This window comes from Bos mutus, chromosome X (assembly GCF_027580195.1).
Source record: "Bos mutus isolate GX-2022 chromosome X, NWIPB_WYAK_1.1, whole genome shotgun sequence".
Lineage (NCBI taxonomy): Eukaryota > Metazoa > Chordata > Mammalia > Artiodactyla > Bovidae > Bos > Bos mutus.
This window is the reverse complement of record NC_091646.1, coordinates 124,949,679-124,965,085: the sequence shown is the minus strand read 5'-3', so window position 1 is coordinate 124,965,085 and position 15,407 is coordinate 124,949,679. Positions and strand designations below refer to the sequence as shown.

General features: G+C 45.5%; 1 protein-coding gene across 5 annotated transcripts in view; it reads left to right on the top strand.

Annotated features, from left to right (window-relative positions):
- Positions 1-15,407, top strand: part of PHKA2 (phosphorylase kinase regulatory subunit alpha 2) — a 95,393-nt gene that overhangs the window by 31,482 nt on the left and 48,504 nt on the right. For all 5 annotated transcript variants that reach the window (XM_070365742.1, XM_070365741.1, XM_070365740.1 and 2 more), the window contains 8 exons: positions 490-537; positions 1,988-2,156; positions 6,143-6,225; positions 8,486-8,566; positions 9,685-9,783; positions 11,839-11,985; positions 13,654-13,707; positions 14,394-14,516. In XM_070365742.1, coding sequence (XP_070221843.1) covers positions 490-537; positions 1,988-2,156; positions 6,143-6,225; positions 8,486-8,566; positions 9,685-9,783; positions 11,839-11,985; positions 13,654-13,707; positions 14,394-14,516 — 804 coding nt within the window. The remainder of the gene's footprint in view (positions 1-489; positions 538-1,987; positions 2,157-6,142; positions 6,226-8,485; positions 8,567-9,684; positions 9,784-11,838; positions 11,986-13,653; positions 13,708-14,393; positions 14,517-15,407) is intronic.

Below are 15,407 nucleotides of genomic sequence, written 5' to 3'. Positions count from 1 at the left end.
AATTGGTTCTAACATGTATTACTAAGAAACTTTGGCAACTACTTGCATTTTGTAAGAACTTTACTCAATAGTCCAGTAATGGTGTCACAAATGGCTGTTTTGGCAAAGCATCGTTACTTTGGGGCAGGCAGGGTGGACTTAATTCATCCTTAGTATAACAAAAATGAATTACTAAGAATTGAGACATAAAGCTCCAAGGTACTAGGCTTATAAAAATTGTCTTGAATAAAATAGCAGGAGTCACTGGATTTCAGCACCAGAAGATACCATCTGGTCCAACATCTTTATTTGAGATAAGTCATTGCATCAAGATTTTCTTTCTTTGTGATGGAATGGAGAAGTAGAAATAATCTAAACAATCCAAGTGCTTGTATATGCCTTCTTGGGGAAGGTTCCAGGTAGCACTGGCTTACCTGTCATGTGGGGAGGAGGTTGTTTTCATGGAGCAGGGAAGCTGGCCTTGTTACTGATCCCATTTTATTTCCACAGAATGTGGTGAAACTGATGCGAGGTCTTCTCCAGTGCATGATGAGACAGGTAGGCAGAAAACGACAGATGTATTTTTGGGTCATCTGAGTGGGCGCTTTATCATTTTCCTGGTGACAACTATCAGCCTTAGAGTGTTTTGAACTTCTCAAGATAAGGAGAAATTGAAAAATTTAGCCTACTTTCTCCTTTTAAAATTATCTTCAGTAATTTTAATATACCATAGAACCAGACTCAGAGAATACTTTCTCAAAGTCTTTTCAGGGCTTCCCTCATAGCTCAGTTGGTAAAGAATCCACCTGCAATGCAGGAGACCCCAGTTTGATTCTTGAGTTGTGGAGATCCACTGGAGAAGGGATAGGCTACCCACTCCAGTATTCTTGGACTTCCCTTGTGGCTCAGCTGGTAAAGAATCCACCTGCAATGCAGGAGACCTGGGTTCGATCCCTGGGTTGGGAAGATCCCCTGGAGAAGGGAAAGGCTACCCACTCCAGTATTCTGGCCTGGAGAATTTCATGGACTATAGTCAATGAGGTTGCAAAGAGTTGGACACAACTGAGCAACTTTCACTCACTTCTGTAAAAGAAGAACATGCTCTTTTTCTAAACAAGGAAGAAAACATTGTTTTGAAAAGTCACTCCTAGAAAGCCGTGTGCTGTTGTTTATTCTGTTAAGTTTATAAAAGGGTTTCTTTGAGTTGAGGACTTCCCTTGAGGCTCAGCTGGTAAAGAATCCGCCTGCAATGTGGGAGACCTGGAATCGATCCCTGGGTTGGGAAGATCCCCTGGACAAGGGAAAGGCTACCCACTCCAGTGTTCTGGCCTGGAGAATTCCATGGTCTATATAGTCCATGGGGTCACAAAGAGTCGGACACAACTGAGCTGCTTTCACTTTGAGTTGAAATACTCGAGTTTTTAAAACTTGACAGTAATATTTACTGGTATTCTCAGTGAGAGGTAGAACAGTGTCTTGAGCATGTACTGTGTACAGAACATCGTACTAGGATCTGTACAGATTCCAAGATGAATATGGTACAGTCCCCACCTTTGATTGGCACGTTCCCATTAGTTTTGAAAAGCATCGTTGTTCTTTTCTTTTCAACATAAGGAAATAGGATTGGAAATTTAAAGAAGAAATTTACAGAGGAAGAAAAGGGCCTCTTCCTCCCCTCTTCCCTCATTCCTTCCCTCCCTCTCGTTGAGTTCCTACTATGTGTCACAGCTCATGCTAGGAATAGCAGACAAGGAAACCCTTTGGCTTGACCTTTCAAGCTTGCAGAGCTTGTTAAAATCCCAGTAGACTAAGACATTTCTGGTGATGGGCAGGAAGAGACACACACCCCCACCCACTCTGTGTGATGCTCACTAGTGAGCATCCGTCCCCTACCTTCCATCCCTCTGTCTCCCAGAGGTAATAGATAAAAGGTCTAAATCCAAGATAATGACCCTGCTAGCCATGAACCCCTTAGGGTTCCATGCAGCCAGCTTGCTATCTTCCTCAGGTGGATAAAGTGGAGAGGTTCAAGCACACTCAGAGTACCAAGGACAGCCTGCACGCCAAGTACAACACTGCCACCTGCAGCACTGTGGTGGGCGACGACCAGTGGGGCCACCTCCAGGTGGATGCCACCTCCCTCTTCCTCCTGTTTCTGGCCCAGATGACAGCCTCCGGTGAGCCAGGCCTGATGGAGCCCATTGAACTGGGAGTGACCATCCAGAAGGGGGCGGGGAGGGGCAGGCATTGACCAGTATTCAAAATAAGCTGCTTTTTTGCATTACATTATGTGCCCTGATTCTGTGGCTCTGTTGACAGTCAGCCTCCTGAGCCCTCGCGGGACCAGGGCTGTTGCGCCTGCTCTGTGCACCAAGTAGCCTTGAGTTAGGCCACTTAGCTGCTGTGTTGCAGAGCTGTTCCCTTCAGTCCCGTAAATTCATGCTCCTGGGTTAAAGGCTTTGCATTTATTTCAGACTGCAAATGTGAAACTCCAAAAATTGGAGAAATCAGGAAATAGTGTTCTGGCTTTGTGAATAAACCTGAAACTTGAAAAGGACATTTTGGTTATGAAAGTTAAGATGAGCTCACTGTAGATGGTTTGGAAAATATAATGAAAAAATCTCACTGATAATTTTCATTTGAATGTGTCTCCTCCAGGTTTTTTTTCCACTGTATTTTAAAAAACATATTTCAGGTCATATGGTATGCATATAGTGTTTTTATTACATAGCATTTTAACTTAAGCATTTCCCCCATAATATTAAAGGTGTTCATAAACAATTTTAGTGACTTTACCAATGGATATTCCATAATTAAACTATTCCTTTATTCTTCTGTTTGTTTGTTTACCTATCATAACTGTATTGCAATACAAACTTTGACCCTCATATTTATTTGCTTCCTTCTCTTAGTTTGATATCATTCAAAGGCTATTTATATTCATTGCCAAATTGTTTGCAGAACAGTTTACCAGTTTGGAGAAGGAAATGGCAACCCACTCCAGTATTCTTGCCTGGAAAATCCATGGACAGAGGAGCCTGGTAGGCTAAATAGCCCATGGGGTCGCAAAGAGTCGGACATGACTGAATGACTTCACTTGCATTTTCTTTTTTACTTTACCAGTTAACCACGCCCCCCCAGTGATGTAAGAGTACATATCTTACCCACACCAGTTTCAAGAATTCATACTTTACATGTATTTGTCATAACCAGCTGTACATTCAAGCCTGCTCTCCTGGTTATTGCCTGCTTCGGTACATGGGTGCTCCTCCTGGGCAGGTGCTGGGAGCTGGCCTTTCCATGAGTTGAAGAGCCATTGCCTGTGGTTGGGGGCTCTCCTTTCCCAACCTGGCCATTGGGGGAAAATACCCACCCTGTGCTTTACTCAAGGATAAGACAGTGGTTATGCTGGGCTAAAATGCAGGCTCTGTGGAATCTTCTCTGCACAAATCCCACACGTATATGAAGGCCCCACATCTCTTTCAATCATTTCTCCTCCTAGGCGCACAGACAAAAGTGGAACCATTCTCATCTTCCATTGTTCCTTGGCTCCCTCCTTCATTCCCTCCCTTCTGTCCTCACTCTTTCCTTCCCTCATTCCTTATTTTCCTCCCTACTTTCTATCTTGCCTCTCTCCTTCCTTTCTACTTTCCTTCCTTCATCCTGTCACCCCCTCCTTTTCCCTCCTTCCTTCCATCCCTCCTTCTTTCTTCCCTCCCTCCCTCCCTCCTTCCATCCATCCTTTCTTCACTTGCTCCTCCACTTCTTCCCTCCCTCCTTCCCTCCCTGCTTCCTTCCTCCCGTCCCTCCCACGTCCCTTCCATTCATCCCTCCTCCTTTCCTGCTCTTGTTTCTTTCTTCACTCCCTTCTTCCCCTTCCATCCTTCCTTCCTTCCCTTCTTCCTACCCTCCTCCTATCCTTCCTTTCCTCCCTCCTTCCTTCTCTCTTCCCTTCCTTCTTTTCCTTCCCTCCCTGCCTCCTTCATTCCCATCCTCCCTCCTTCCTTTCTAGCCTCCTCCCTTCTTTCCGTCCTTCCCTCCTTCCTTCCTTTTATTTCTCACTCTTTCCTTCTCTCCTTGCTTCTTTCCCTTTCCCACCTTCCGTTCTTTCTTCCTTCCTGCCCTCCCTCCTTCCTTCTTCCCTTCCTTCCCTCCCTCCATCCCTACTTCCTTCCCTCTGTCCCTCTTTTCTTTATATCCTCTTTTCCTCCTTCTCTCCATGCTTTCCTCTTTCCTTCCTTCCTGTCTACCCTCCCTCCTTCCTTCCCTCCCTCCTTCCTTCCCTCCCTCCTTCCTTCATCCTTCTATCCCTCCCTCCTCCCCTCCTTCCTTCTATCCCTCCCTCCTTTCTCTTTCCCTCTCTCACCCTGTTCTCTCTCCCTCCTTCTTCTCTACCCTCCTTCCTTCCATCTTTCCATCCGTTCCACTTTCTACCCTCCTTCCCTCCCTCCTTCCTTCCCTCCTTCTCTCCCACCTTCCCTCCTTTCTTCCATCCATCCCTCCCTCTTTCCTTCTCTCATTTCTTCCTTCCCTCCCTCCTTCCCACCATCCATCTTCCTTCTTTACCTTATTCCTACCCACCTACCATCTTTCCTTCCCTCTCTCCTCCTCTCCCTCCTTCCTTCCATTCCTACCTCCTTCATTCACTCCCTCCCTTCTTCCTTTCTACCTTCCTTCCTTCCACTGTCCTGTCCTTCCCTCTTTCTCTCTCTCCCTCCCTCCTTCCTTCCTTCCCTCCTTTCTCCCTGACTGCTTCCTTCTGTCCTTGCCCTGCCTCCTTCCTTCCCATCCTCCTCCTGTCCACCCTTCCTTTCTTTCCTTTCTTCCCTACTACCTTCCTTCCCTCTCTCCTTCCCGCCCTCCCCGCCTCCTTCTTTCCCTCCCCTCCTCCCCCTTCCGTACCTACCTCCTTTTGTCTTTCCTTCCTTTGTTCCCTTCTCACCTCCTTCCCTCCCTCACTCCTTCATTCCATCCCTCCCTCTTCCCCGCCCTTCCTCTCTTCTTCCCTTCTCTCTCCTTCCTTTCATTGCTCCTTCTTTCCCTCTCTCCTTCCTTATTTCCCCTTCCCTCCTCGCCTGCTGCCCTCCCTCTCTCAGCCTGTCTTCGTCCCTCCCTCCTTCCCTCCCTCCTGCCTGCCCTCCCTCCCTGTCTTCTTCCTTTCTAGCCCCCTTCCTCCCTTCCATCTTGCCCTCCTCCTCTCACCTCCCCTCCTTCCTTTCTGCCCTCCTCCTCCTCCCTGTCCTCCTCTCCTCCCTCTTTTTCTCCCCTCCTCCCTTCCTCCCCTCTTTCCATCCTTCCCTCTGTCCTTTCTTCCCTACTTCCTCCCTTTGTTCTTTCTGTCCTTCCCTCCCAGCTTCTTTCCCTCCTCCCTTTCTTCCCTCCCTCTTTCCTTCCTGCCCTCACCTTCCTTCCTTCCTTTCCTTTTGCTCTCCTCCTCTCCCTTCTTTGTTCACTACTTTCCTCCCTCCCTCCCACTCTCCTTATTTCCCCCTCTCCCTCCTTTCTTCCTATCCTTCCCTCCTTCCAGCCCCTTCTCCTTCCTTTCTACCCTCCTTCCCTCCATTGTCCCTTCCTGCCTCATCCTTCCTTCCCTCCCTTCCTCCTTCCTCCTCTCCTTCTTTCCCTCCTTCCCTCCCTCCCTTCTTCTCTCCTTCCTTCCTAGTCTCCTTATTCTGTTCTTCTCTCCCTCCTTCCTTCCCTCCCTCCCTTGTATCTTTTTTCCCTTCTGTCCTCCTTCCTTCCTGCCTTTTCTCCTTCTATCTTTCCTTCTTTCCCTCCTTTCTTATCACCTTCCTTCCTTCCCTCCCTCGCTCCCTCCTTTCCTTCCTTCCCTCCCTCCTTCCTTTTGCCTTTTCTCCTTCCCTCCCTTATTCACTACCTCCCTCCTCCTTTCCCATCCTACCTGTTTCCCTCCTTCCTTTCTTCCTTCCCTCCTCCATCTTTCCCTCTCTATCCTTTTCTCCCTCCTTCCTCCCCTCTTTCCTTCCTGAATTAGACATTAACTCTTATGACTGACTTCATACTTAATTTTTGATGCCCTAGTAAGAAAAATGCAAATGAGGGTATATAATTTATTTTCTAGTATAAGATTTGTCATTCGTAATTGGCAACTCTCTCTTTACAACATAACTCCGTAAACTTACTGTTTGTTTTTGTTTTGTAGGCTTACGTATTATTTTCACTCTTGACGAGGTGGCCTTCATACAGAATCTTGTTTTTTACATAGAAGCTGCATATAAAGTTGCTGTAAGTTCAAATCCAGTGTTTATTTTCCAGTGTTACAGCCTCAGGAAGGATAAAAATCACACATCTGTTTGAGGGCCAGGCTATCTGGGGCTGACCCGAAGGTTAGCAAGATTAGTGGTACAAGATGATGTCACCTCTGCACACAAACTGCACATTTGTGTCCAGGAACTCAGTTGGGGAGCTTTTGTTGTTGAAATGTGCCATATGCTCTGTTTGAATTCATTAGGTTCATTTTAAATAAGACCTTCAAATACCCTGTGGCATGTGTACTGGGAGCCTGAATCAGGGTGAAGGGCAACACCAGTGCCCCAGGCAGTGCACAGGGAGAGAGGCAGGACCCAGACAGGTGCCCGGGCTAGGTGATGGGTGGAAATACGTACACACTCAGTTCCTCCAGGCTGCTGTCTGCTACCGAGAGCTGAGCCTCACACACTTGTAGAGAACAGCTAAACTGCAAAGCTGGCCAGAAGAGCAGTAATGAAAGGCTAGAGTTTGCTTTTTGTTTTTAATAAAGAGCTACCAACATCAAAGCAAGGATCAGCAAACTTTTTCTAGAAAGGGCCAAAGTACATCTTCTCAGCTCTTCCAGTCTCTGTGGTCTCTCTTGCTGCTATTTAACTCTGCCATTGTACTGATACCACACAACCAGCTGTAGACAACCTGTGACCTCGTGAGTGCAGCTGTGTCCCAAATAGACCTTATTTCTGGATCACAGGTGTAGCAGACCTGATTCGGTGCCAGGGTAAGCACTTGCTGACCCCAGGTCTGAAGCAGTAATCATCCACCAGGAGCAGTCTTTGGCTCTCCCAGGGAAACCAGGCAATGTCTGGAGACATTTTCGATGTTGACAACAGGGGAGTGGGTACTATTGGCATCTAGTGGGTGGAGGCCAGAGATGCTGCTGAACACCCTACAGTGCACAGGACAGCCCCCTACAACAGAGAATGAGTAGGCTGCAAATGTCAGTACCATCGAGGTTGGCCAAGCCTGGTCTGAAGAAACAGGAAGGCTTTGTAGAAAGGGTGGAGCTTGAGTGGGACGTTGGTAGATGAGTAGGGCTTAGATAAGCAGGAGGAGGGAAAGGGGTGCGAGAGTATCAGGAATGGCTGTGAGTGTGGGGGAAGGGGAGGGGTGGTTGGGGAAAGAGGGGGTGGAGTAAAGGAGTATTCTTAGGGTGACAGCTGAGTGCTCCAGAATAGCAGGAATTAAAGTCAGCTTGTGGACAGGCAGGAAGTGTGGGGCTGGATCATAAAGGTAAGGCCATCAGAGAGATTTGAACATGATCCACTTGGGGATAAACAGGTCATCAGGTTAGAGTCTCGTGCTGGGGAGCAAGCTGATCAAAGCAGTTTCTAAGGATGAGTCAGGCAGTTGGCTCCAGGGTTGGAATGAGGACGGGTTGGAGTGGAAAGGCCCCGCTGTGCAGAGGACTGAAGGAATGGGTCCTGGAATCAGCCACGAGGCCTGCACGGCAGGCAAGAGTCTAAAGTCACTCTAGTATGTCTGAGTCTAAAATGTCTTATTCTGAAAATGTTCATCTTTCTCTAATAATAATAAGTGCCAGAATGTTGGCATTGGTCCTGTTCTTCTTGGGTTGTAATCCTTCAATAGTGTATATAGCATTATTTCAAAATGGTATCCAGTGCCTGGGTTTCTTCAGTGAAAATATGAGCTATAAAAGTTAAGTATGTATGTATCAAGTCCTCTATGTGGACGGGCTATGCTAAGCCAGTTCATATTAATTCATTTCAAAATACCAGGCAAGTTTAGTGTTCTGAGCCTCAGTTTTGACTTTGCACCCATTACTGCTGAGCATTTTTTCTCAAAAGGTAATCTATTAAATTATTTTAAATGGTTTGGTTGATTTCACCCAGTTATAACCCATTTCTTCTTTATTCCATCTTACAATTTAATACAAGTTTAGACATATTAGGTGAATAAAGGTCAGCCTTTTAAGATAAAATATTTTGTTCTCTATAAATCATGAGTTTCTTACAAATGAATAACTTTTAGAAATAAGAAAACTGAGTGTCTTTGCATGCATTTTTGTTCTACTCGAGTATTTATTTCCAGAACTCTAACCAGAGGTCAAATGAACTGAAATCAAGAAAGAATACAACTTGAGTGTGTAAAGGCATGAATTTGGTAGCCTTTGAGAAGAGATAGTCACATTTCATGATGCCTACAATGACATAAAGGAGTTATTTTTCCATAGTACTTGTCATCTATTAATACCTCTTTTCTCCTTTTTCTCCAACAGGATTATGGAATGTGGGAACGTGGAGATAAGACTAATCAGGGTATTCCAGAATTGAATGCAAGCTCTGTAGGAATGGCCAAGGTGACAGTCTGGTCTTGTTTGTTCTTCCTCCTTGCCTCTTTAACGGCTTTGGTTTGGTTCTTATCCTTAGGGGTTTGGATTTGATCTGGTTAGCTTATTTTTCAAAAGTCAACAGCAAGTATGAAATTCAAGTGGTACATGTACCCCAACCAACTGAAATTATAGGTAAAGAATGGAGGTTTCCTACACCTAAATCTGCATGTGCCTGAAAATCAGTGCATTCCCTCCTTATTATCCAGTATCATCACCCATGCATCTAAGCTCTTGCTATTATCTAAAAAACTGGATATATGATGTCCAGTCTTGTTTCCTGGGTCATAAAGAGGGCTGAAGAATACGAGCATTTTGTAGGACAGGGCTCACACATTTAAAAGTCTACAGGGTCAGTTCAGGCACATAATATAAACAAGTGAAGCCAGCCAGATAGAAAAATAATGGGGCAGGAGTGGCATGTGTTGAGGACACTGCAGACTTTGTAAAGGTGTTCTAATTTAAGATCATTTTAAAAACTTCCTCAGGCCAAACCAAACATGACCATGGAGCCGTTTCAGCCAGCTGGCCACCAGTTGACATCTCTTGCCTTAGATATTTAGCATGCCTCCTCCATTCCCTCTTCCTCAAGGCTGAAGCATAATTTTACAGAGTAAAGACTCCAGAACTATAATTTTTAAAGCAACAATAAATATTCTCTGTTAAGGTCAACTGATGGAAAACATACTTAATACTAAAAAAGTTTACTTTCTTAAGTGCCAAACATGCTACTGTTAGAAGTTAACCACTGAAATAGATGAAAGAAAAACCAGTCGTGAATTTAGCCCCCCACTGCTTACACACACGATGCTGTGTTGTTAATATTTTGCTTTTTGGTAGAATACTAATTTCATTTTGGGAAATGGTTTTCTGTTTTCTCTATCTTGTTCCTGCAACGAGGCAAAACACAGGAAAGCTCTGAAAATAAGGATAGAACACAAGTATAGGATACTTTAGCTGGATTTTAAAGACAAATTGCATCACCTATGGGAAAACATATATGCTCGATTGCTTAATGAAAAAGAAGTACGAGATATGGGACTGTATGTGTACTACTCATACTCAGTAATTCATACTTGTGCTTGTAGGCAGCCCTTGAAGCAATTGATGAACTGGACCTTTTTGGAGCCCATGGAGGTCGCAAGTCTGTGATCCACGTCCTGCCGGATGAGGTGGAACACTGCCAGGTGATGGTTCTCACATCCAGAGAGTCGAGATGGAGACTCATGGCACAGAGCACTTGGGCTCCAGTTCAGACTCCCCAGCTTCCTAGCTTGGTGGCTCTTAGCTTCTTTGAGCTTCAGTTCCTTCGTCCATAAAATGGGCATACTAGGACCTACCCCCACTGCTGCACAAGGTGGTCATGAGAATCAGAATTAATCAACTTAATTTGTCAAAGTACTTTGTGAGCCAGAAAGGACCGCGCAAACATAAGATACAGCAATGGTGTTTCTATGGAGTCAGCAGTCAAGACAACTGTGTTCTGTTGGAGGCAAATCAATTTTACGATTTTTTTTTTTTTTTTGAGCATGTACAAGGTTTTCTCTTAGGTTTATTTCATGAGGTCCCCAAATTTGATGATTGACAAGCAGTAGTTCACTTGACGGAGAAGGCAATGGCACCCCACTCCAGCACTCTTGCCTGGAAAATCCCATGGACGGAGGAGCCTGGTAGGCTGCAGTCCATGGGGTCGCTAGGAGTTGGACATGACTGAGTGACTTCACTTTCACTTTTCACTCTCATGCATTGGAGAAGGAAATGGCAACCCACTCCAGTGTTCTTGCCTGGAGAATGCCAGGGACGGGGAGCCTGGTGGGCTGCCGTCTATGGGGTCACACAGAGTTGGACACGACTGAAGTGACTCTGCAGCAGTAGTTCACTTGGGCGGGTAGTGGAGTCTTGTTAGAGGGGTAGTGACAAAATGAATGGTGGAGGAGAGATGATATGGGAGAAATGGCAAATCAGTAAAACCTCCATGAAACACATGTTAGAGAAAGGGGGACAGATTAGGTGGCTCCATTTATCAGACAGTAGGTCAGGAGTTGCTGGCAAATCAGCAAACTTGTTTACTGGAGGCTCACTGTATGCAGGCACTGTGCTAGGGCTGTGTGAGTGAGAGGCATACAAAGTTGTATGCAGAGCTTCCAGTGGTAATGTTTGTTTCAGGCAGAGAGAGCCTAGGGAGAGTGACTGGTTAAAGAACTGGGCTTGGGGGTCAGTTGGCTAGAGAACATTAAGCTTTGTTCTGAAGCTGAAGGGTTCCCCCCTTATTTAGCCCCCTTCTAACTCATTCCATTTTCCCCATTAAATAGTCCTTAGTGGGGAATCTACTGTTTCTTGGGGTGTGGTTTAATAAAGTTAAGCTGGTATGCTTCTTAATAGATGTGTAGTCCCCAGTGGAGATGGCATGAGCTCTGTAGCTAGCTGGGCCTGGGTTAGAATCCTAGCTCTGTTGTAGACTAGCTGCATGCCCATCAGCATGAGTCTCTGCGTCTCCAAGTCCTCATGTGTGATTTGGACATAGTTCTCGAATTCCTTCTTCACATGGAAGAGTTAATAAGCTTGTGCTTGCAGGAATCTAGTCCCATGTCTGTACATGTTAGATTGCAGGGTTAGCTCCCTTTCCTTCCCAAACTGTTCCTTATAATTTCACCTTCCTTTAGTTTACAGTGCCTAATCCAACCACCTTATAATTGAGGCCATATTATAGTGCCACTAAGTAAGCCATTCTTTCTAGGACTAAACTAATTCTGTTTGGACTAAAGTGTTTTGCCTGTTGGTGTGATCTTCTAGATTTGACTCCTTTAAGTGGTTTCTGAGTTATCCAGTCCAGCTGGTCACCTCCACCGAAGCCAGGCATTTCTCTGTGCTGGTCTTGTATGTGTGTTCTTCTTTGTCTTTGCAGTCAGGAGCGCTAACCTGATGAGGTAGTCCTTAGTTCCTCCACTGCGTGCCCTAAAGGCCCAGCAGTATCAACAGAAGGTACAGAAGGAAGGGAGCCAGTTCTCAGCACGTGCTCTAGGCATATCACTGTTTTCCCGAACCCTCTTTTCTCCTGTGAGGAACAGGACACATGGGCTGGGTAGGTGCGGTCACGCAGCAGGGGCCATGTTGGTAGGCAAAAACTCTCTAAAAATTGGTAAACTCATTCATATGTTCCCTTGGGGTCAAGTCATAGTCTCTAGATGCTGTACATAACTGTTAGTGCTTCCGGGGTTAACACCTGTTTGTTTTTCGTTCAGTCTATTCTGTTCTCCATGCTGCCAAGAGCCTCGACGTCAAAAGAGATTGATGCTGGGCTTCTTTCCATTATTTCTTTCCCGGCCTTCGCGGTGGAAGATGTGAACCTTGTGAATGTGACAAAAAATGAAATTATTTCCAAGCTCCAGGTAAGCATTGGTCACGCTGGTACCCTTCTGCCCTGTGTTAAGTGCCCCTTCCAGATAGTGACGTGGAGCAGCTCACTCAGGCCTGGGCTGTCCCTGCAGTCGATCTCTCAATATCAGAGTGGACTGACAGATGGAGGTACCCAAGGCTGAGAACGGAGGGGAGAAAATGAAGTCTCTGAGCCATCAATACCCAGGTTCTTTTCTTGTGCAGTAGAGTTTCAATTCCAGCTGGCACATTTAAATCTCAATTTGTATCACTCCTGTGCTTCTAAGACAGAGCTTCTGAACCCTTTAGAGATCCTAGACAGACTCCCTTAAGAATCTCATGAAAGCTACAGTCCCTATCAGAAAAAAATGCACATGTCCCAATATCCTCAAACTTGACACACGATTTCTAGGGACTTGAAGATCTCCAAGTTAAACTGAGATTAAAAATCCCAGGGATGCCCCAGGTGGTCCAGGGTTAAGACCTCACCTTCCAATGCAGGGGGTGCAGTGTTCCTCCCTGCTTGGGAAACTAAAATCTCATATGCCTCACAGTCAATAAACCAAAACAGAAAACAGAAGCAATATTGTAACAAATTCAGTAAAGACTTTAAAAATGGTCCACATAAAAAAAAAAAATCTTAAAATCCCTGCTCTGAGGTGAGATGCAGAAACTATGACACATTACACCAAACCGAGAAGGTTATACAATACTCTAGCCAACTGAAGTTATCAGTGAAATGATAAAAAAAAAAAAAAAAAAGTAAGTTTCCTAAACCACAATCTGCATGTTGATGATCCCACTTAGATTTGGTGAAAAATGATTTTAGCCTCTGGAAACCAAAGGGTAAAGGGTCTCCAACCATATCCCCAGAAGGCACTGCCTCAGTTAGGAGCCGGTGGAGAAAACAGAACCTGTTTAGTTTGTAGAAGTAGGCAGAGAGTTCATGTAGAGAATGAAGCATTTCAAGGGGAGCACATTCTAGACTGGGCTTCCCAGGACACCCCAGACACTATGGGATTGGCCACTGGGAGTGCGTTTGCCTCCATGGCCAGTGCTAGAACAGCCCCAAATGCTTAACTGAAGAATGGACACCCAAAAGTGCAATCCAGGGATAAGGGAGGCAGATTCAGATAGCACTGCCACTGCCCTTCTTTCTTGGCACCCGAGAAGCTGGAGAGGAACACTGAAGCCTGCAGCAGGAAACCCAACAGCCATGGCCTTAAGCTACAGGAAGCCCTGCCGCCTCCCTCCTCCACTTCTTGCAGGATGCAGGCTTCTTTGCATCCAGAGCCTAACTCCTGAGTCTGGAGTCGCCTTGTGGCCTTCCAGTCTGTCAAGTAGAAGCAGTCCAATCAGTCCACATATCACCATGGGTGGCTTCTCCAAGCAGTGAGGGTCCCTTTGCATCTTTGTACAATATAGCAAAATCAGAATAAAAGGATGGTTGTTCTGTGAACCATGGAGTAATTAATCTCTCAGCCCTGACTGCCACTCTAATGGAAAGTTTTGGCATTCCCTTCCAAGTACTGATCAAACCTTATTTTGGTTTGCTTATTACTTAAAGATGAGTTTTTGTACTGATAGCAGTGAGCACTTTGTTGTTACTAAAAGGGCTGACTTGAATCAAAGAGATAAAGAAATTCTTCTGTTTCATCAACTGCTGCTTTTTGTCTTCTTAGGGGCGTTATGGATGCTGTCGCTTCCTTCGAGATGGTTATAAAACCCCAAGAGAGGTTGTATTTAAAGATTGTTTCTTCTGATTCCTTAACTGCTTCATATCTAAGTTGCCACTGTGGCATTCTCCCTCTGTTGATTATAAAACTTACACGTTGGAATATTGGAAAGAGCAGTCTTAATTTTGGAGTCAGCAAGCTGGAGTTAGGCAATAGACTAGTAAGATCATTAGGAGAGCAGCAAGCTGGTGATTTAAAACCAGCTTGCTTACATGGACAAACAGTTCTATCGCTCACATGTTTTTTAAAAGGCCACCTGTGGCCTCCTTGGGTTCCTTTGCCATAGGGACTGATAAAATGATGTCAATAAAACAGTCTGCCCAGCACTGCAAGAGTCAAATTTCTCCTTATTTGTTATAGAGATAGAGAAAGCTTAATCTAATAAACTACCAAGTAATGTTATGTGCATTTGATTTACTGTTCTGAAATTTTACCATGGATAACTGCCAAAAATAGCTTCAGTCATGTCTGACTCTGTGCGACCCCATAGACGGCAGCCCACGAGGCTCCCCTGTCCCTGGGATTCTCCAGGCAAGAACTCTGGAGTGGGTTGCCATTTCCTTCTCCAATCATACCAGCCTCAAAGTTGCCCTGAGTCAGAAAGCAAGGGACACTCAGTGAGGCACAGTGGTATTATGTATGTAATCTGACATTACCTTTTAGAACGTTTACCTGTTTGCTTCCAGGACCCAAACCGATTGCATTATGACCCTGCTGAACTCAAGCTCTTTGAAAACATTGAATGTGAATGGCCTGTGTTCTGGACTTATTTCATAATAGATGGAGTCTTCAATGGTGATGCCGTTCAGGTGAGAAAATGCTGGGCGTTGTGTTGGTAATCAGCATTTTCATGGCAATGGTGTGCTGATGGTTATTAGAACATAGGGTTATGCAAAAATTCAGGGGCACTGTGTCAGTTACCTGTTGCTGCCAACAACCTTTCCTAAAACTTTGTGAATTAAAACAGCTATTGTGTTTGCTCAGTGCTGTGTAATTTGGGTAGTGCTCAGCAGGAACGGGTTTCTCTGCTGCTTCTGATGTCAACTGGGATCAGTAGGGCTGCAGGAACCGGCCTCCCTCACGTGGTTGCAGCTTAATGCTGCCTGTTGGCCCAGAGCTCAGGTGGACTGTTGGCCTGGGTCTTCATTCTCCACTTGGGCTTCTCACAGCATTGCAGTCTCTGGACAGTAAAGCTTTTTACATGGTGGTCATCTTTTCCCAGAATGCAAAAGCAGAAGCTGCCAAGCTTTCTTAAGGCTTTAGGCCCCAAACTGGCAAAGTGTCACTTCTGTTGCATTCGGTTTTTTCTGGGCTAGTGTTGCCAAACTAGGTTTGTTTTGCCAGAGCACAGCAAGCCAAAATGCTGAAATGCTGAGGTTTGCAGCAAAGAGAGGGTTTATTCGCAAGGCTGCCATGCAAGGAGAACAAGTCTCAGGTCTGCCTGCATGAAGACTAAGGCTTGGGGTATTTATGGGATAAAGAATAAAGCGGCACAGTGGCCTGAAGTTGGGGAGAGGTGACTGGAAAAAGGAGTGGTAATTCTCATTCTGCCCAACTGTAGGCCACAGGTCTCTGCACATTCCAAAATGGAGGTGCTTAGCATGCTCTGAGGGTGCAGTTTTTAGCCCTCTGATGCCCCAAAGTCACCAGACACTCGCCCATGCCCTGTTGGAGGGTGGGTGGTCCTAACCAGTCTTAAC